The 21,523-nt window shown below is 36.9% G+C and overlaps 1 protein-coding gene across 1 annotated transcript in view; it reads left to right on the forward strand.

The window, feature by feature from the left end:
• The window catches only part of TMPRSS11D (transmembrane serine protease 11D), a 77,631-nt gene that overhangs the window by 13,129 nt on the left and 42,979 nt on the right, over positions 1 to 21,523 (forward strand). The window contains exon 2 of the mRNA XM_049886165.1: positions 19,113 to 19,234. Coding sequence (XP_049742122.1) covers positions 19,113 to 19,234 — 122 coding nt within the window. The remainder of the gene's footprint in view (positions 1 to 19,112; positions 19,235 to 21,523) is intronic.

Genomic DNA, 21,523 nt, shown 5'->3' on the forward strand with positions numbered 1-21,523 from the left:
CTCATTCATAGAGACCCTATATGTACAACAGAACAAAACACCGCCTGGTCCTGTGCCATCCATCCTCACAATCATTGTTATGCTTAAACACATTGGTGCAGCCACTGTGTCAATCCATCTCATTGAGGACCTTCCTTTTTTTCACTGACCCTCTACTTTACCAAGCATGATGCCCTTCTCCAGGGACTGATTCCTCCTGATAACATGTCTGAAGTATGTGAGATATAGTCTTGCTGCCCTTGCTTCTAAGGAGCATTCTGGCTATACTTCTTACAAAACAGATTTGTTCGTTCTTTTGGCAGTCCACGGTATACTCAATATTCTTCACAAATACCATAATTTAAAGGCATCGATTCTTCTTCAGTCTTACTTATTCATTGTCCAGCTTTCACATGCATTGAGGCAATTGAAAACACCATGGGTTGGGTCAGGTACACCTTAGTCTTCAAGGTGACATCTTTCCTTTTTTTTTTTTACAAGTATTTTTTTTTTCAAGTATTTATTTAAATAGTTGAAAAGGTTGATGATGGAAAAAATAGGTTTATCATGAGAGTTTATATTTATTAGATTTATTTTGTCATTGAAAAAAGTGCTGCCTCTAGGTTATCCTATCCAGAGAACACTTCATGACACATGCAGCCACTACAATATGCTATAATAGACACAGCCATTATAGAATGATTTACACATTGGGAGGAAATTCAGCAGTAGTAATGGTAACTTGCTTTAAAAACATTGATAGTTTTTCTCATTTGATTTAAAGGCCTATAAAATTCAACATACTGACAAACAAGCAACATAATCATATAGATAGTGCCTCTGCTAATCGCCTTTGGCTTACCCCTTCCTTAAAGGAGAGCCTTGCACTCAGCTATACAATTTTTTAGACTGCACGATGGCCTCAAGGCTTGCTACCCTAGGCTATTTGAAATGAACATTGAAAAGTCTCCATAATCTCATTTATGGAAGTAAGAACCTACCTGTTGGGCAGGCATCCAGTTCCAGCAAAGACGGCCCTCCTTATAAAAAAAAAAGCAAGTATATATTAGGTATACCAGAGCTATAACCAAAACATGCCTTTAAATCTTCAATTTGAGATATCAAGCAGTCTTTAGGCATCTTCTATTAATAGTTAATACAAGGTTAACTCTGTTACTGCATCTGAAGGTATATGTTGAGTGAAGAGAAACCTGACAAGCTTTACTGACCTATCTCTTTCACCAGAATTCCTCAAATCACACTCAGCCATCCACACTATTCTCTTAGCCATACCATTCGCTTGAGGAATATGAGACATAGTACACCATTTCCTTCCTTAGGCTAAAATAAAGTAAATGTCAAGTGAAAATCAGAAACAAGTATCTGGAAACGCTTGTGTTATAAGTAATGGATGCAGAGCTGTAGCAGGGCTCTTATTTGATAAAGGAGCACTTTGAGTTCCTTTATATGTCTTGCATAGTCAAGAAGTTCTTCTCCTAAAAAGGGCCTATGAAGTCAGCCTGACTCGTGACCAAAGATTCTTGTCTTTGGCATAAGTCACATTCATTTATAGTTTTTTCGATATCAGAATTAATTCTCAATTTTAGTCAATGTCTTTCTAGGAACATTTCTTAAATATGTTGAACACAGAAAAAAAAAAGATTTAGAACATAGAGGAAGCAGAATAATGGAGCAACTGTCTGATGAAATAAAGACATAATCTGTGAGTTGGTAGGAAGGAAGAAAAAAAAAATCCCAGCCTTCATGGAGTTTTTAAGCTGTGAGGGGAAGATAGAAAACAAACAAAATTAGTAAACTGTATGGTATATTACAAGGCTCTAAGCACCATGCAAAATAATAAAACAAGGAAAGGGCACAGGGAAGGCTAGGGAACGAGGTACAATTTTAAATAGGGCAGTTAGGAAGGCTTCATTGAGAAGGCAATTGACCAAAGCCTTAAAGAGGATGAGGGAGTGAGCCTTGATACCCGGTTTAAGAGTGTGGTTAAGCATTCAGCTGCTGACCAACAGGTCAACAGTTGGAATCCACCAGCTGCTCCTTGGAAGCCCTATGGGGTATTTCTACTCTGTCCTATAGGGTCACTATGAGTCAGAATCGACTCGAGGGCAATGGGTTTGGTTTTTGGTTTCTAGCAAGAAGGAACAACAAGCATAAGTCCCAAGCCAGAGAGTGTCTTTCTATACTTGCAGTGTCCTTGAGGAGTAGCAAGGAATCTGGATAGCTGGAGCAAAATATGAAAGGTGAGAGAAGTAACAGATAAGGTTAGAGATATAAGTAAATACGGAACTACATTAGATATTCCTGAAAATTGAATTCCCCTGGATCACCAAAAACTTAAGAGACAAATTATTACAAAAGAAATGCCAAAGATTACCCCGGATATTTAACAACCATTTCAACATCAGCAGTATTATCCTTAAAGATCTTATAATGTGTTAAAATGTATAAAAACAATGTTGTCCCACACAGGAAAAGCATAAGGCATTCAGCATGAAGCCCTTAGTAGTGGGGTCGTCAATGTCATATCACAGGTGGTAGAACAATGTCATTAATATCACATGCAAGCAAAACTCTGCTTAAGATCATTCAAAAACAGCTGCAGCAGTATATAGACAGGGAACTGCCAGAAATTCAGGCCGGTTTCAGAAGAGAATGTGGAACCAGGGATATCATTGCTGATGTCAGATGGATCCTGGCTGAAGGCAGAGAATACCAGAAGGATGTTTACTTGTGTTTTATTGACTATGCAAAGGCATTCGGCTGTGTGGTTCATAACAAATTATGGATAACACTGCGAAGAATGGGAATTCCAGAACACTTAATTGTACTCATGAGGAACCTTTACATAGATCAAGAGGCAGTTCTTAGGACAGAACAAGGGGATACCAATTGGTTTAAAGTCAGGAAAGGTGTCCGTCAGGGTTGTATTCTTTTCCCATACCTATTCAATCTGTATGCTGAGCAAATAATACGAGAAGCTGGACTATATGAAGAAGAACAGGGCATCAGGATTGGAGGAAGACTCATTATTAACAACCTGCGTTATGCAGGTGACACAACCTTGCTTGCTGAAAACAAAGAGGACTTGAAGCACTTACTATTGAAGATCAAAGACCACAGCCTTCAGTATGGATTGCACCTCAACATAAAGAAAAGAAAAATCCTCACAACTGATAGGATCATCATGATATCATCACAACTGATATCATCATCATGATAAACAGAGAAAAGATTGAAGTTATCAAGGATTTCATTTTACTTTGACCCATAATCAACTGCCATGGAACCAACAGTCAAGAAATCAAAAGACACATTGCATTGGGTAAATCTGCTGCAAATGACCTCTTTAAAGTGTTGAAGAGAAAAGATGTCATCTTGAAAACTAAGGTGTGCCTGACCGAAGCCATGGTATTTTCGATAGCATCATATGCATGTGAAAGCTGGACAATGAGTAAGGAAGGCCAAAGAAGAAACTGACGCCTTTGAATCGTGGTGTTGGTGAACAATATTGACTGTACCATGGGCTGCCAAAAGAACGAACAAATCTGTCTTAGAAGTACAACCAGAATCCTCCTTAGAAGCAAGGATGGCGAGACTGCGTCTTACATACTTTGGACATGTTGTCAGGAGGGATCAGTCCCTGGAAAAGGACATCATGCTTCGCAGAGTACACGGTCAGCAGAAAAGAGGAAGACCCTCAAGGAGGTGGATTGACACAGTGGCTGCAACAATGAGCTCAAGCATAACAACGATTGTAAGGATGGCTCAGTACCAGGCAGTGTTTCGTTCTGTTGAGCGTGGGGTCACTATGAGTCAGAACCGACTTGACGGCACCTAACAACAACAACATAGTTTGTACCAAGATATCTTGTTTGATTAGATGCTTGACTTCCTTCCTTTTTTTTTTTTTTTGGCTTCTTGCCACAAAGGAACACACATTTCAAGAAAGCAAATAAGAAGGGCTCAGCCTATAGCTATGAACTAATGGGAAAATTTTATCTAAAATTAAACCCTTGACCTTGGTCTCATTATACCATGTCCTAAGTACCTGAAATAGAAAGCTACTGATTGATTGATGGTTTAATGGAGTAGATGTGGCCCTTCTATCAACTGTTTTAATGACCACATACCCAAGCACCCAGCATGAGTAATTATTTATGTTGATTTCATTCACTGGACTACCAGTACTTCTTTAAAAATGAGCATAACCTAGTAAAAGAAGCATAGACAAAATTTCATATTTCTATTTTTCCTATTTGCAAGCTACAGTAATGCTTCATCTTTCCTGGGTCATGGCTTACTGTGCTTTTAGTATCATATGTCAAAGGATTTCACTTAGGACAGTGGTGTGACTACACGTTTAAAATATTAATTGACAGCTGCCTAAATTATTACAATATAAATAAAATCTCTTATTGTCAGAATTTCCAAAGTGCTTCTACTCATTATTGGGTACTTAAACCTATGATGAAAACAAACAAATTTATCTTGGAAGAAGTACAACCAGAATGGTCCTTAGAAGCAAGGATGGCAAGGCTACATCTCATATACTTTGGACATGTTATCAGGAGGGATCAGTCCCTGGAGAAGGACATCATGCTTGGTAAAGTAGAGGGTTAGCAAAAAGGAGGAAGTCCTTCAATGAGATGGATTGACAAAGTGGCTGCAACAATGGGCTCAAGCATAACAATAATTGTGAAGATGGTGCAGGACCAGGAAGTATTTTGTTCTGTTGTGCATAGGTTCACTATGAACCAGAACCGACTCGGCAGCACCTAATAACAACACAGCAAGGCTATGATAAAGAGTTCCTGGGTGGCTCAAACGGTTAAGCGCTTGACTGTTAAGTGAAAGTCTGGCAATTCAAACTCACCCAGAGGTGCCTCAGGAAACAGGCTAAGAGAACTGCTTCTAGGAGGACGCAACCTTGAAAACCCTACTACAGAGCACAATTCTACTCTGCACACATGGGGTCACTATCACAATTGGATAGCAGGCAACTAACAACAGCAACAAGGCTATAATAATGGGATATTTTTTAATGAAATCAAATTCATGTATATCTACCTAGAGATTTACATTGTAAGTCTATAATTTTAATTCTAATGCAGTGAAATGAGTTGGTTTCACGTACTTTCAGAATTTCAAATTCTACCTCAGGTAATGACTTCAAAAAAGATATCTCTAATCTCAGCCACTTTTGGTCAGCCCAGACTCACCTTTTCAGATAACTGCTGGGCATTATCACACAGAAACATTACTAGTCACTAGAATTAACGTTATTAAAACATATCCCTCAAAAAAAATAAATAAATAAAAACCTCAAATTATTTATTCATATGACTAATGTAACTAGTCCCACAGTTACTCAGGCTCAATCCTCAAAATGTTATCTTAGACTGCAATTCTTGCCCCTGACACTAAATTCTCTATCAGAAAAGGTAATAATTTCCTATTTACTATCTTTCCCTAAACCTCATGCCTTTCCATTCCCAGTACTCATTATGGCTCTAGGCCATCCTATTCCATGAATTGGCTAACGAGTTAGCCTCTCAAGGAGACCTACTGGCTTCTAACTCCCTCTCATTATAGCCCAATTGAGCCACCAGATTAATCTTTCTAAAATATCACTGTATTCAGTCACTCTCCATTTTAGAAATTTCAATCCATTTTAGAAACTTTAATAATATTCTAAAGCCAGCAAGAACAATAACAACAGAATGTCTAAACATATAGCAGTTAAAGCCTTCCAAAACGTTGAGAAACCTTGTTTTCCAGATTATTTTCCATGTCTGCCTACAAGGGCCATACTGGGCCAATCATTGTTCCAGAGCCCACTTTGCACTTTTCACCTCTTTTGTTCCTGTTTCTGCATTTATTTAGAAAGCCTACCTTCTCCTCAAAACATAGCTCACATTCCACACATCCCAGGAAGTTTTGTAACAGTCCCTCCTCTCTTAAACCTTATTTGTTTGACCTCCCAGTTTCTATAGCATTTGGGGTGCTTTTATCCCTTGGAAATATTTAAGAACCTTAAATATTTACTTATTTTGGGATGTCTAGCAAAATAACAGGCATATAAAACTTAAAAAATATTTCTGAGTAAAGGAATTAATGACCACAGAAGAAAAGTAGAAAGCTAGTATTGAACCTTTGCTACTCCAAAAAGTGTTCCAGTGGAGGAGGATGCAGGTATGTTCCATTCCTTGGTATATGGTATCCACGTGATAATACCCAAGAGTTGGTTGGAAGAAATTTGAGTTTATGAAAATATTACAGCTATAGGGTGTAAATTTAGAGGCCATTCACACTGAAGTGCTAAATGAAGCTCTGAAAAAGAATGTATATAAAGTGAGATTAAAATGTTAGAGATACAGTGGAAAAGGTAAATATTGAATATTTTAAAATAAAGGCAGTTTTTCTCTTGATAATATAAATTAAAATACAAGCAGATAGGAATAAATAAGATTAAATGAATTAATGAAGAAATTTTTACTCAAATGTTTTGTGCTTATTTAGTACTTTATAGTTTTTATAGAATGCACATTATCTGATTAATTCTCACAAAAATTCTGTGTGGTGGGTGCTGTTATCATGATTATATAGCTGGGGGAACTGAGACTCCAAGGTATTAAAAGATTTATACAAGATCACTCAGCAGTTACTGGTATAACGGTCTTCAGAGCTAGAGCTTTTTCTATTATATTTCAGTTGCCCGCATAATACTGTTTAGAGTTCCAGTGAATTTTAGTTTATAAATCACTGTCATGTACCCTGCCTTTCACAACGCCAGAATTAAACACCATGCTCAGAAGCTTAAAGTCAATGAAAAGAATCTTTATATCTCAGGTCCTTTATTTGGAAATGTGGCTGATACTAGAATGAAGGAAATCTCAAAAAGAAGAAACTCTTTTTTTGTGTGTGTGACAAAAAAAATAAAATGCCTAATTTGCTACAGAAATATTAAGTGAACATTATTAGCAAAGAATATACTACAAAAATGGAAGTATTCTTTAACTATGATGAAGTATAATCTACAATCTTTTCCTTCACTAATAATTGTCTAAAGTATACCCTCAAACACTAGCACCCAGTGAAAATAAGTTTTTTTTTAACCAAGTAGTATTTGCTATAAAGTATCTTAAAATATAAAAAATTAATAAACTGGAGAAAGAATGCCTATGGACTTCCTAAAACACTAACCCATTGCCGTTGATTCTATATCAACTCATAGCAACCCTGTAGGACAGAGTAGAACTGCCCTATAGGGTTTCCAAAGAGCAATTGGTGGATTTGAACTGCTGGCTTTTTTGGTTAGCAGCCATAACACTTAATCACTGCACTACCAGGGCTCCTATGACTTCCAGTATAAGAAAATGATTCCTTTAATCTTAAAACCAATTAGACAAAGTATGGAAGGAGCATCAGTAGGGAAGGCATTTATTTATCATTTCCCCAGCAGTAGAGATAGATTGGTACTAGTGTGGCTATACTCTCTGATGAAGTTCACTCTGTGAACTAGATCTTAAGTAGTGTGCTCCAGGGTGTACCCTGGTTCCTAGGAATGGAAAAAGTGAAATAGCCAATGAAGGAATTGAGCACAAATTCAAAGTCTCATTGGCAGCAAGTTCTCATGAACCATTATCAACTCCCCTTTCTCCAACTACTGCCTGTATACATATATACCATATATGCGTACATATTGGAAACCCTGGTGATACAGTGGTTAAGTGCTACGGCTGCTAACCAAAAGGTCAGCAGTTCAGATCCACCAGGCACTCCTTGGAAACTCTATGGGGCAGTTCTACTCTGACCTATAGAGTTGCTATGAGTTAGAATCAACTCAACAACAACAGGTTTGTTTTTTTTTTTCATACATACATGTTAATCTTTTGTCTCATCAATTTACAAACTTTATGAAAAGAATTTTAATCTTAGGTTGGCTTTCGCTATAAGTAGCAGATTTCAGAACTTTGACACATCATTTCAAGATTATTATATACAGCTGTGCAGTTCATGCAGCACACAAAGGTGAATGGCTCATGGGAGGACTGAGAGCTGACATCCTACATCCCACGGCCAAGTTATCTGACCAAGAGTAGAGCCGCATGCAGCCAGAAAATCACCCTTTTATAACTGTCTACCCAGAGGAAATGCCTTGTCCAAATTCTTACAAAAGCATTTTATAGGCTAGCTCCGGTCCCTCGCCACTTGTTCAGCCTGTGTGTCTTCAAAGCAAATAACTTCAAAGTTATTTATATCCTCCAAGAATATAAACTTATTTAAATATTACCCAAGATAAAAATACATTGGAAGGTTAATCATCGACTTAAAAGAAAGTCATATACTGCATTCCAAAGACACACACACAATATTGTGGAATTCAAGGATAGGATTCTTATCTTACACATTAATCCAGAATTTTCAGAATGTAGCATGGGTTTAATAAAATAAATTTTATAAAGTCAAGAAGTCTTAAGACTATGGCTCTGCCATTATCCAGTTATGCAATCCTGAATAACTCTGCATCTCTATTTCCTTTGACAGTTCATCTAAGATAATCAAGACCCCAAAATTAAAAGTGTGGGGCTACAGCAGCGATTTCCTAGAAATCGGGAAAGGGGGTTCTTTTCTCCCACCCCAATTTCAAACAGGGCAGCTACTCCATTTTTATCTGTTTTACTTATTGATCTTCCAAAGGAGATTTTGTTTGAAGAAAGTGTTTCTCAATTTGAAAAATATTAAACCACTGAACTGGATAGTCTCTACTACCTGCCTAGTGGTAGCCTTCTAGAGTTAATGAGATTCACTCTTGGTAAAATAGAGTAAGTCCCTTTACTATGGAACCGTTCTTATATTCTCCATAAATCTAACGTATAACTATAGCTATTCAAATACATGTGTTTGTATATCATGTATTTATGTATGGTCTATAAAAATGTTTTGAACATTTCATTTCTTCACATCAACAATTAAATTGTGAGTACAATAGAAATTAATAGTAGCAATGTGATAATAAACAAAAAATCTCCCTTCTGTTGTGGGCATTTGCAGTGTGAGTTTGACAGACCTGGATTCACATGCAAGCTCTGTCACTTACTGAGTAACTTCATCTCTAAGCCTCTGTTTCCTCATCTGTAAACTAAGGTTGTTATCAGGATTAAATGAAATGATGATGTATGCAGAAAAACTCACCACAGTGCTGAATAAGGACTATAATAGAAGAATTCATCAAGAATTATGGGATCAAATGAGGAGAAACTAGGGAAGAAGAAGGGAACAATCTGGAGGAAAATGGCATATGAATTATCTTAAGGGTAAAATGGGAATTAGCCAGGAAGCCGAGGTATGAAGAAGTTTTCCAGGCAAAAAGAAATAACGTACAATAGTGATTGTAACATTTCCTTCCTCTAGAGTTGAACAGGAAGGTAAGGGTGTGGCAGATGAAGCTACAGGGGTGATCATGGTTGGCCTTAAATGTCATGTGGAAGGTTTGGATGCCATTCTGAGAATTTTTACAAGCTATACACAAATTTCAAATGAAATAGGGAAAGGGATGATATAAGACCCTAAGATCTATATTTTTAAAAAATTTGGAAGAATTTCAACAGGTTAATTGGAAAGAAGCAATAAGTCTTTAATTCAATCTAGACTCCTCTTTTTCTCATACCTCATAAATGAATCATCAGCAAATCCTCTAGGCTCTAAATTCATAATATATCCAGACTCTGACCACTTCTTACCACCTCCACAGCTACATCCTTGTCTAAGCCACCATCATGTCTTGCCTAGATTATTGCGGTGACCTTCTAAGTTGTCTCCCACTCCCATCCTAGACTCACTACTTCCCACACAGCACCCAGAGTGATTTCACTGAAGAAATAGATCTGACACGTCACTCCTTTGCTCAAAATCTTCTAAGACCTTGTATCTCATTCAGAATAAAGACCAAAGTCCTTACGTGCAAAGCTCCAAGTGATCTGTCTCCACCCCCAACTCTACACAACTCATCTTTTTGACTTTATCTTCCGCTATTGCTACCCCCATTTGTTCACTCCACTTGCTGGCCCCCTTGCTGGTCCTCAAATTTACCTGTCTTAGGGCCTCTGCACTGCTGTTCCCGCTGCCTAGATACATCTTCCCCTGCTATTTGTGTGACTTGCTCACTCACCTTCTGATCTTTACTCAAATGTCACTTTTTCAGCAAAGACTTTTCTGGCCACTCTATTTAAATTTTCAGCACCCCATACACACTCCCTTTCCCACCTCCCAGTTCTTCCTCTTATTTTACTTATTTTTCATATTCATTTTCTGTCTTCCTCAACAATTAGGGCTGTTATAATTGTCTGTTTCTGTTCACCACTGTATTTCCAGCCTGCAGAGACTGCAGGCACTCACCAAATGTCTCTTGAGTTAATTGATTAGTTAATGGAAGCAGGGAGACCACTTAAGAGACATTGCAAGTAATACAAGTAAGAAGATGATAGCCAGAATTAAGGAAAAAATAGAGTGAATAGAGAAAAAGATTTAGGCAATAAGATAAGCACTGTTTGGTGACCTACTGAATATGGGAAGTGACCGAGAGACAGCAGCAACAGTTAACTCCTGGTCTCTAACTTGGGCTATCAGGTTGATGGTAGTCACAATCACCAATATTAGAAATAGTGAGTGTGAGTGCAGCCCAAGGAAAAAGACAGCAAGTTCAGTTTTGTATTGTTATATTTAAAGTTGTTGTAAAGCATCAAGAAGATGATCAATGGCTAATTGAAAATAATAGCGTGGAGCTCAAAGAAAGTGGTCTTGGCCGAAGATCTAGCTTAGGAAATATAATATCGAGTGTTTCCTGAAATGATGGCATAGGATGGGATCATCCAGGAAGAATGCATACCAAGACAAGAGGACTGCAGACCATGTTTTTGTTACTATCATACTTATAATCTTATTTAAGCAGACAAAAAATGGTCTAAAAGTACTGTATAAGCATACTGCTCATATCTGAAGTTTTAGTTACCTTGACACAGATTTTCATCATTCTTGCAGATAATTGAAATGCATTGCCACATAGCTCTACTAATCCACAGTCAGTCATATATTGGGTGTAACTATGTGTCCATGTTGTTGTTGCTGTCATTAAGTGCCGTCAAGTAGGTTGCGACTCACGGTAAACCTGTGTATAACAAAACGAAACATTGCTTGATCCTGTGTCATCCTCACAATTTTTGCTATGTTTCAGCCCATTATTGCAGACACTGTGTCAATCCATGTCATTGAGGATCTTTCCCTTTTCCCTGAAACCCTATACTTTACCAAGCATAGTGCCCTTCTCCAGAGACTGGTTCTTCCTGACAACATGTCCAAAGTACATAAGACGAAGCTCACCTTCTAGAAGCATTCTAGCTGTACTTCCTCCAAGACATATTTGTTCATTCTTCTGGAAGTCCATGGAATATTCAATATTCTTTGCCAACACCATAATTCAAAGGCATCAGTTTTTCTTCGGTCTTCCTTATTTATTGCCCAGCTTTTGCATGCATATGCGGCAACTGAAAATACTGTAGGTTGAGTCAGGTGCACCTTAGTCCTCAAAGTGACATTTTTGCTTTTTAACACTTAAAGAGGTCTTCGCATAGACAATAACACACAGGAAAACATCTTTCTGATATTCTCTGCTTTCAGCTAAGATCCATCTGACATCAGCAATGATATCCCTTGTTTCACATCCTCTTCTGAATCTGACTTGAATTTCTGGCAGTTCCCTGTCAATGTACTGCTGCAATTTTGAATTATCTTCAGGAAAATTATTAATTGTTGTAATATTAATGATATTGTTCAATTATTTCCACATTCTGTTAGACAACCTTTCTTTGGAAGGGACACAAATATGGATATCCTCCAATTGGTTGGCCAGGTATCCATCTTTCAAATTTCTTGGCATAGATGAGTGAGCACTTCCAGCATCACATCTGTTTGTTGAAATATCTCATCTGGTATTCCATCAATTCCTAGAGTCTTGTTTCTTGCCAAAGCCTTCAGGGCACCATGGACTTCTTTCTTCAATACCATCAGTTCTTGATCATATGCAACCCAGGGGTAGATTACCCAGTAAGTCAGGTAAGCACGAGTTAACTTGTGCTTATTTCCTAATATGTAATAAACAATTTCAAATGGGTTTCACCACATCTTTAATGAGAAATTGTTCACTATAGATTAGGAAGTAAATACAAGTAAGTCCGTGCTTACCTTTTTCAATGAGTAATCCCTCCCTGTCAGGAATTACAAATTTGAAAAGAGGCTTTTATTCCTTAGAAAGGTGCTGTGGGGTTGTGTAAGTGACAGACTGCAGCCATACTTAGAAGCAGAATCTTTGATGTGGTGAAAAAATGTGAAATTGTTCACTACAGATGATCTCGTAAGCAAGGTAAGCACTATGTTTACCTTGCTTATTGGATAAACTGTCCCTAATGATACCTCCTGAAATGGTTGAACTTCAACCATTTCTTTTTGGTACAGTGACTTTGCGTATCCCTTCCATTTTCTTTTGATGCTACCTGTGTCATTCAATATTTTGCCCAAAGAATACTTCAACATTGCAATTCGAGGTTTGAATTTTTTCTTTAGTTCTTTCAGCTTGAGAAATGCTGAGAATGTTCTTCCCTTTTGGTTTTTTTTAACTCCAGGTCTTTGTCCATTTCATTACAGTACTTTACTTTGTCTTCCCAGCTGCTCTTTGAAATATTATGTTTAGTTCTTTTACTTCATCATTTCTTCCATTTGTTTTAGTTGCTTTATGTTCGACAGTAAGTTTCAGTGTCTCTTCTGACATTCATTTTGCTCTTTACTTTCTTTTCTGTCTTTTTAATGGTATTTTGCTTTTTTCATGTATGATGTCCTGGATGTCATCCCACAACTCCTCTGGTCTTCAGTCATTAGTGTTAAATGCATCAAGTCTATTTTTGAGATGGTCTCTAAATTCAGATGGGATATACTCAAGGTTGTACTTTGGCCTTGTGGACTTGTTTTAATTTTCTTAAGCTTCAACTTGAACTTGCATGTGAGCAATTGATGGTCTGTTCCACAGTCAGCGCCTGGCCTTGCTCTGACTGATGATACTGAGTTTCTCCATTGTCTCTTTCTACAGATGTAGTATATTTGATTTCTGTGTATCTCATCTGGCAAGGTCCACATGTATTGTCCTCACTTATGTTGGTGAAGAAAAGGTATTTCCAATGAATAGGTCATTGGTCTTGCAAAATTTTATCATGAGATCTCCCACGGTGTTTCTATCACCAAGGCCATATGTCCAACTAATGATCCTTTGTCTTTGTTTCCAACTTTCACATTTCAATCACCACTAATTATCAGTGCATCTTGGTTGCATGTTTGATCAATTTCAGACTGCAGAAGTTGGTAAAAGCCTTCAATTTCTTCATCTTTGGCCTTAGTGTTTGCTGCATAAATTTCAATAATAGCCGTATTAACTGGTCTTCGTTGTAGGTGTATGAATATTATCCTATCACTGACAGCATTGTACTTCTGGATAGGTCTTGAAATGTTCTTTTTGACAATGAGATTCTATTCCTCTTCAATTTGTCATTCCCAGCATAGTAAGACTTTATGATTGTCCAATTCAAAATGGCCAGTACCAGTCCATGTCAGCTCACTACTGCCTAGGATATCGATCTTGAAGCATTCCATTTCACTTTTGACACTTCCAATTTTCCTAGATTCATACTGGGTACATTCCACATTCCATTGCTACTGGATGTTTGCAGCTGTTTCTTCTCATATGGAGTCATGCCACATTAGCAAACAAAGGTATCAGAAGTTTGACTCTATTCACATCATTAAGGTTGACTCTATTTTGAGAAGGCAGATTTTCCCCAGTCATATATTGAGTGCCTCCCGACCTCAGGGGCTCATCTTTCAACCATGTTCTGCCACTACTCATGAAGTTTTCACTGGCCAATTTTTTCAGAAGCAGACTGTCAGGTCCTTCTTCCCAGTCTGTCTTGGTCTGGAAGCTCCACCAAAACCTGTCTACCATGGGTGTTCCCGCCAGTATTTGCAATACCAGTGGCATAGCTTACAGCATCACAGAAACATGCTAGCCACCACAAAATGACAAACTGACAGATGAGTGGTGGATGTCCAAAGTACATTAGATAAAGTCTCACCATCCTTGCTTCTAAGGAGCATTCTGGCTGTACTTCTTCCAAGACAGATTTCTTCATTCTTTGGGTAGCCCATGGTATATTCAATATTCTTTGCCAACACCATAATTCAACTGCATCAATTCTTTGGTCTTCTTTTTTTTTTTTTTTTTTTCCAACTTTTGCATACATATGAGCCTACTGAAAATACCATGGCTTGGGTTAGGCACGCCTTTGTCATCAAAGTGACAGCTTTGCTTTTTAAGATTTAAAAGAGGTTTTCAGCAGCAATATGTTTCAATGGCAGAGATTAATCAGTATTCCTACATAAATGTGACATATTAATGTAAGGTGTACTTTCAAATTAAAAATAAATCAACAATTATTTTATTGCACACTTACTCTATATAAAGACAAAGTTGTTGACATTTAATAAGCATACTGGTTCCTTTTGTTTCTCCAAGTGAGGTCAGGAGAGACAGGAGTCCCCAAGTTGTCCTGTTTCCTGTAGTGTTAGGCAAAGTATTCAGGGAAGAAGTATGTATGAGAGGAAGTGCATATGGTTTAAGACAAACCTGGTTTCAGTTTCCAGCTCCACTGCTTCTTGAGTAATCAGGAATTATTTACTCTTTAAACTTCAATTTCCCTATATTCAAAATGGGAATCATAATGGTTACTATATGAGGATATTGTGAGGACTGGCAACAATATATGTACAACGCCTGACACATAGGTTCACACACTAAAAGTATAGAAAGATAAGTTTTCCAACATTTGTGTAATTTTTCCAAGTCAGAGAAAGAGAGGCGGAGGGGAGCTGGTTAAATGTGTGAGAATGGAATATTTGTTTTGCAAGCACTAAAAATATCACTGATTAGGATCCTGACTTATTTTCTTGTACATATTTCCACTTCATTGTTAGTCAAATTTCAGACACTATTTGCGAACATATTTTTTCTAATAGTTTGCAAGGTAAATATTGTGGATAATTTAGTTTGCGTTGCCATAAACTTTATAATCAGCAACACACAGAAGTTCAACTACAAGTTGCACTATGAACAAGACAGCAGATATTTCTGTGGCTGTTTCTACAGGGTGGAACAATCCATTTTTATGCAATTAATTGTGGCTTGTGAGATTAAGGTAATTTGGCCACCATGCCCTTTGTTTGCTGAGTCATATAGCTCATGATGCTTTTCAGGCGTTGAGTTCAAGATGTTTTCCATGAACTGAAAGCAAAGTTAGCTCTAAAGTTTTTCCCATGAGAAGCTCAACCAAGCTTACTCTAGACTTTGGGCTTTGGTTTAGGAAATTTTGGCCCCCAATTTAATCCATGTTTTTCAGTACTTCTCACTCTGTATCATAAATCTTAACACATCAGTTCATTTCTGGAAATACAATTAACCCTTGGTTGCTGAGGGGAGGATTAATCAGTTTGAGACTTATGTAGGCTTTGGGGTTTACCTTTGTCTCCATCTGTACCATTTTTTGTGGGGGCTCTTCCACTGTTCAGCAGCAACCACTAACATTTACAGAACTCACAAATTCCAAACACTGTACATTTGTGAGTGCATGTAATTGGTACAACAACCCCATGAGATAGGCACCATTATCGCCATTTAACAAATGAGGAAACTGAGGCCAAAAAGTTAGCAAATGTCAAAGCGCCAATTTTCTACCAACTCAAAAATTATGATAGCAGTGGTTCTCTAGAATATTGTCAGTGAGTCCATTTTCACTAATAAAACAAAGCAAACAAATAAGGGCAACACAGTAAAGACATCATAAAAAGAAATAAGCTAAGCTTTATTATTCATCTTTGTTTTTTATTCTGAAATAATGTCTTTCCTACTTTTATGAATGTCAATATTCTTTCTTTTATTAAATTACAGTGCTTGTGCAGGGTTAATTTTTATAATGTATAAGGTGTTTGTCCAACAAAACCAAAAGTTGGCACATCTATAGCAGCCTCAATTAATCTTCTGAAATTGTACTGGTCCCAGAGCCATAGCATACAACTGTGCTGGCGGTACACTACACAGGCAGGTGCCCTTTTGTAGGTACGTAAGTTGGGTAAACCCAACAACACTGGACAAACCTGCTGTGAAACCAAAACATCTGAGAACCACTGACCCCCAGAACAGCCCCTTCACAATAATACTAAAATGCCGGCAAAATAGAAAAATGAAAATCAGGCTATTGTCTGGCTAAATATAACTGCTTTTCAGCTCTGTTAAGGCTTTTAAGTGTGAAACATTTAAAGTTCAGGAGTTCATTCATACAACAAATATTTATAAATATTATAAAGACTTTTGAAACACCTACATGTGCCAGGCATCTATGAAGTTTCAGAAACATAGGCATAATCACCTGCTTTACCCTCAAGGGGCTCACAGCCTAGCGAATAACCTATTTAACTAGAACTGTATACTTTATATCCATTTAACCTGCAAAAGAGCCTTGTGAGGCAGGTATTATTATTCCCATTTTTCAGATGAAGAAAGTTTTGAGATAAATTGCAATATGATCTCTAAGCACACAATGGGTAGAACAGAAATTCACCCCCGGTTCTTCTGGGGACCACCCAATGCAAGTGTGTGTGGTTGGAAGAGGGGGGCAGTGAATGAGGGAGTTTCTGGGCAGTATGCCTGATGTATATCAGATACTGTGTGAGTATAAGTCCATTGCCTTACGTGGCAGTGGATTGATTCAGGGGAAAAAAATGATAAACCACATAAATCCTCTGTCCTTGGTACAGTTCTAATTCATGTTAGGTGTTTGCTACTCCCCTGGATTCCAGCTCTCTCTGTCTCTGCCCATATCCCTAATTTTTTATTGTAAAAATATAGATAACACAACATTTGCTATTTTGATATTTTTCACATGTAAAATTCAGTGAGATCAATTACATCAGTCATGCCCTGTAACCATCATCAATACCCATTGCTAAATTTTCCATGCCATAAAGAAAACCTCAAACTCAGTGCTATCTAAAATATGACTCCTCCCTTGTCCCCTCCCCTTGCAACCAGTATTAAACTCTAAAAAAAAAATCTCTATACATCTGCCTTTTCTAGTTATTTCACATTCATGAGATCATATAATATTTTTTGTTTTTGTGATTGACTTACTTCACTCAGCATAATGTTTTCAAGTTTGAAAATCATTGTTTTTTGGCCTAGACAACTAAATGTACTTTCATGTTGTAGCATGTATCAGGGCTTTAATTCTCTGTATAGCAGAGTAGTATTCCATTTTATTATATACCACATTTTGTTTATCCATTCATCTATTGATAGACATTTGGGTTGTTTCTACTTTTTGGGTGTTATGAATAGTGCTGCAATGAACATTGGTGTACCTGTTTCTGTTTGTGTCACTGTTTCAAGCCTCGTGAGGATATACCTAAGAATGGAATTGCTGGGTCCCATAGTAGTTCTATGGAAACCCTGGTGGCATAGTGGTTAAGTGCTACAGCTGCTAACCAAGAGGTCGGCAGTTCAAATCTGCCGGGTGCTCCTTGGAAGCTCTATGGGGCAGTTCTACTCTGTCCTATAGGGTCGCTATGAGTCAGAATCAACTTCACAGCAGTGGGTTTGGTTGGTTTCTAATAGTAGTTCTAAGGAGCCCTGGTTGAGCAGTGGTTAAAGCAGTTGACTGCTAACTGAAAGGTCAGCAGTCTGAAACCACAAGCCTCTCCATGGGAGAAAGATGTGGCAGTCTGCTTCTATAGAGATTTACAGTCTTGGAAACTGTATGGAGTCACTATGAGTCAAAATCTACTCAAGGCAGTGGTTTTGGTTTGGGTTTGGGATGGTAGCTCTATTTTTAACTTTTTGAAGAACTGCCAAACTGTCTTCCACAGCAGCTGTACCATTTTTGCATTCTCACCAGCTATGGCACATCTCTATTTTTAATAATATGGAGAATATTACAGTGAGGAATGCTACTGTTCTGACCCTCCCATCCCCACTCTAGCTTCTTTTCTTTGTCAGCCCCAAAATTGTCTCTCTTCTGTACATCCCCAGGGATGGTGCCCAGGTGAAGGAGGTTACTATAGTAGTGTAGTCTATAGAGTCCTAGAAGAAGATGCAGTAAAATAGATACCAATTAGTTATTCTTGAGAATTTCATCAATTAGCCAAAGAAGAGTGTCATGGATTGAATTGTGTCCCCGAAAACTGTGTGTCAGCTTGCTTAGGCCATGATTTCCATATTGTGTGGTTGTCCTCTATTTGGGATTTTCCTATCTGTTATAAATCACAATCTCTGCCTGTGGTTAAAGAGGATTAGGGTGGAATATAACACTCTTGCTCAGGTCACATCCTTGATCCAATGTAAAGGGAGTTTCTCTGGGGTGTGGCCTGAACCACATTCTATTTTACAAGAGATAAAAGGAAAGGGAAGCGAGCAGAGAGTTGGAAACCTCATACCACCAAGAAAGCAGTGCTGGGAGCAGAGCGCGTCTTTTGAACCTGGGGTTCCTGCACAGAGAAGCTCCTAGTCTGGGGGAAGATTGATAACAAGGACCTTCCTCCAGAGCTGACAGAGAAAGCCTTCCGCTGGAGCTGACACCCTGAATTTGGACTTCTAGCCTACTAGTCTGTGAGAAAATAAATTTATCTTCGTTAAAGCCATCCACATGTGGTATTTCTGTTAGAGCAGCACTAGATGACTAATACAAAGGGAAAATAACTATAAATCATAAGTCACATTGCCTTATTCATCTATTAAACTACCCAAATGTCAACATTTTTGAGGTGAAAATTTTTTAAAGAAAATCCATTAAAGAGAATCTTGTTCAGTTCAGACTCACTTCCAGGACTATATTCCAATGAAGAATCATTTGACTTCCTGTAAATTGAGTCAGATGCAATCTAAGAGGTTTAGGAAGGCAGAAGATGATCATGAGCACTACATGATGGCTTCTATGGGTAAAATGGGTGAACTTTTGATCTTTAAGGCCAGGACGGGTGCCATCAACTTCAAGATTCCTGAATCCATGTGTGGTCGCTCTCGTTGTCGTTGCAGTGGTGATGATCCTGGCAGTGACTATAGCTCTACTTATCTACTTTTTAGGTTTTGGTAAGTACCAGAAAATTATTGGTCTTTGGACTAGACAACTAAATATACTTTCAGATGAAAAGCTTGGCATTCTCTCTTTTTGCCACTTTTGGTTTTTAATATAACATGATTACATGTCTTATAATTCTTCACTAAATATACGTTTACATTTGTATTTTCCTATAATCAGTATTTTTTTCTCTTCTCTTCTTTAGCCTTTATAGTTTAACAAACATTATTACTCAGGCAATGATTATGCTAGCCAAAGGAAACAAAACCTCTTGATACTTTTCTGTTGTTTGAATTTGCCCATTATGTTTTTCATTAATACCATGATTTCCTTCTCCATTTAATAACCTGATAAAATCATAACAGTGAAATATTAAAAAGAACCTTAAGTTTCAACACCTAAAACTTAGACATATCTAAGGATTTTTAATTCATGTCTTGTCTCCTGAAAACACAGTCTTATAAGTAGAATAGGTATAATAGTGAGGAGATGACTTTGCAGTTAAGTAAAGGGAGTAAAAATAAACTTCTTTTAAAATTCTGTTCTTATATTATTTGTTTAACTTTTTATTATTATATCACTAAAATATTAGAGAGTGCAGACAAGAAAAAATGATATAAAGAATATGCATACTCTGCTCATTCATAGTCTTCCTAAATATCTTGGTGAATATTCTTTCAAATGCTTTAATGTGGATATACAAAATGTGTCACATTTTACTACATAATATCATGCCTTTTAAAATCTGCTTCTTTCCTTTAAAACATACTGTGAGATTATTTTTATTTCAGATATATTTTAGTTAAGTCATTTAAATTTGTGTGTGTGTGTGTGTGTGTGAAGGAAGAGAGGGAAAGAGGGAGAGGAAGAGGGAGAGGGAGAGAGAGAGATTGAGAGACAAAGAAAACAATTTATTTTCTCTCCTAACGTTCTATTATTGTATGTAATTTTAGGCTCTTTCCAACTTTTCTTTATTATAAACATTGAATAAAAATTTTTTTATAAACATTGAATAAAAAAATTTTTATAAACATTGAATAAAAAATATTTTTATAAACATTGAATAAAAATTTTTTATAAACTTTGAATAAAAAATATTTTTATAAACATTGAATAAAAAAATATTTTTTTATTCAATGTTTATAATAAAGAAAAGTTGGAAAGAGCCTAAAGTTACATACAATAATAGAACATTAGGAGAGAAAATAAATTGTTTTCTTTGTCTCTCAATCTCTCTCTCTCCCTCTTCCTCGAAGTGTGAGTAAAATTGACCATAAAGGAATTTGAATTTTAGAAAATATTGTAAAAAATACTTTTAGACAGGCAAAAATACTTAACCATGCAAAGGTTGAAACATTCCAAATGGTGCAATAATATTACCAATATTAGAAAAGGCAGTAACTGTCAATAATCATTTCAACCAGTTATTATTAAAAAGCTGTGACTAAGTTGTGTTTTGACTACAGTCTGTTTTTACAAAATTACCTGGAGTCAACTATCTGTAAGGTAAATTCCAGAAGGTAGGAAAAGAGACATCAAGTTTCAGATGAAATCAAATGAATTATCACTGTTAATGACACTGTATTCTTACACTTAAACCTAAGAGTAGGAACCTTGGTAAGTGTTCTGTAAACTGTATCCCAGTGACCACTGGCCCAAGAAAGACTTGCCCATCTTCTGCTATGAAGGGCCACCTTTCTCCCAGGATCCCCAGCTTTTTCTCTTGATCTAGGTATTTCTCTGCACAAGTACTGTTTACAAATGATGGAAAGCAAACACAGATTTTCCCTGAGACAGATTTCATGTAGTTATGTCCGTGTTCACAATGTTTCTGGGTTGTGGGCAGATATGTTTTAGGGATCTTATCTCCATCACACAGCTAGCTGACCATGCCCTTTGGAAGACCTGCTTTGATGGAAAAAATTCACATCCACAATCAGATTAGACATCCTGTCAGAAGACTTATTTTCTAGCTTAGTCCAGGAAACAGTAATGACAAATCACTAATGCCTCTGTAAAGACTATTATTTGAAGTATTTTTTAAAAACTATTTATAATTACTTTGGGTCTTTCGTTAATGATAAAGTAATAATAGAATATAATATATTCATTAATGTTTTTTGGATGAATAAATATGCCACCACAAATCTCCCTAAAATATAGTGAAATAAAAATTATACTATTCCTAAATAATTTCATTTTCTCAAATAATGATGCTATTCTGATTTTAATACATCTTTAACTCCAGCTTTTTTAAAAATTGAAAGAAAAATAGTGATTTTATAATTACATTTATATTA

Source organism: Elephas maximus, chromosome 5, assembly GCF_024166365.1.
Source record: "Elephas maximus indicus isolate mEleMax1 chromosome 5, mEleMax1 primary haplotype, whole genome shotgun sequence".
Classification (NCBI taxonomy): domain Eukaryota; kingdom Metazoa; phylum Chordata; class Mammalia; order Proboscidea; family Elephantidae; genus Elephas; species Elephas maximus.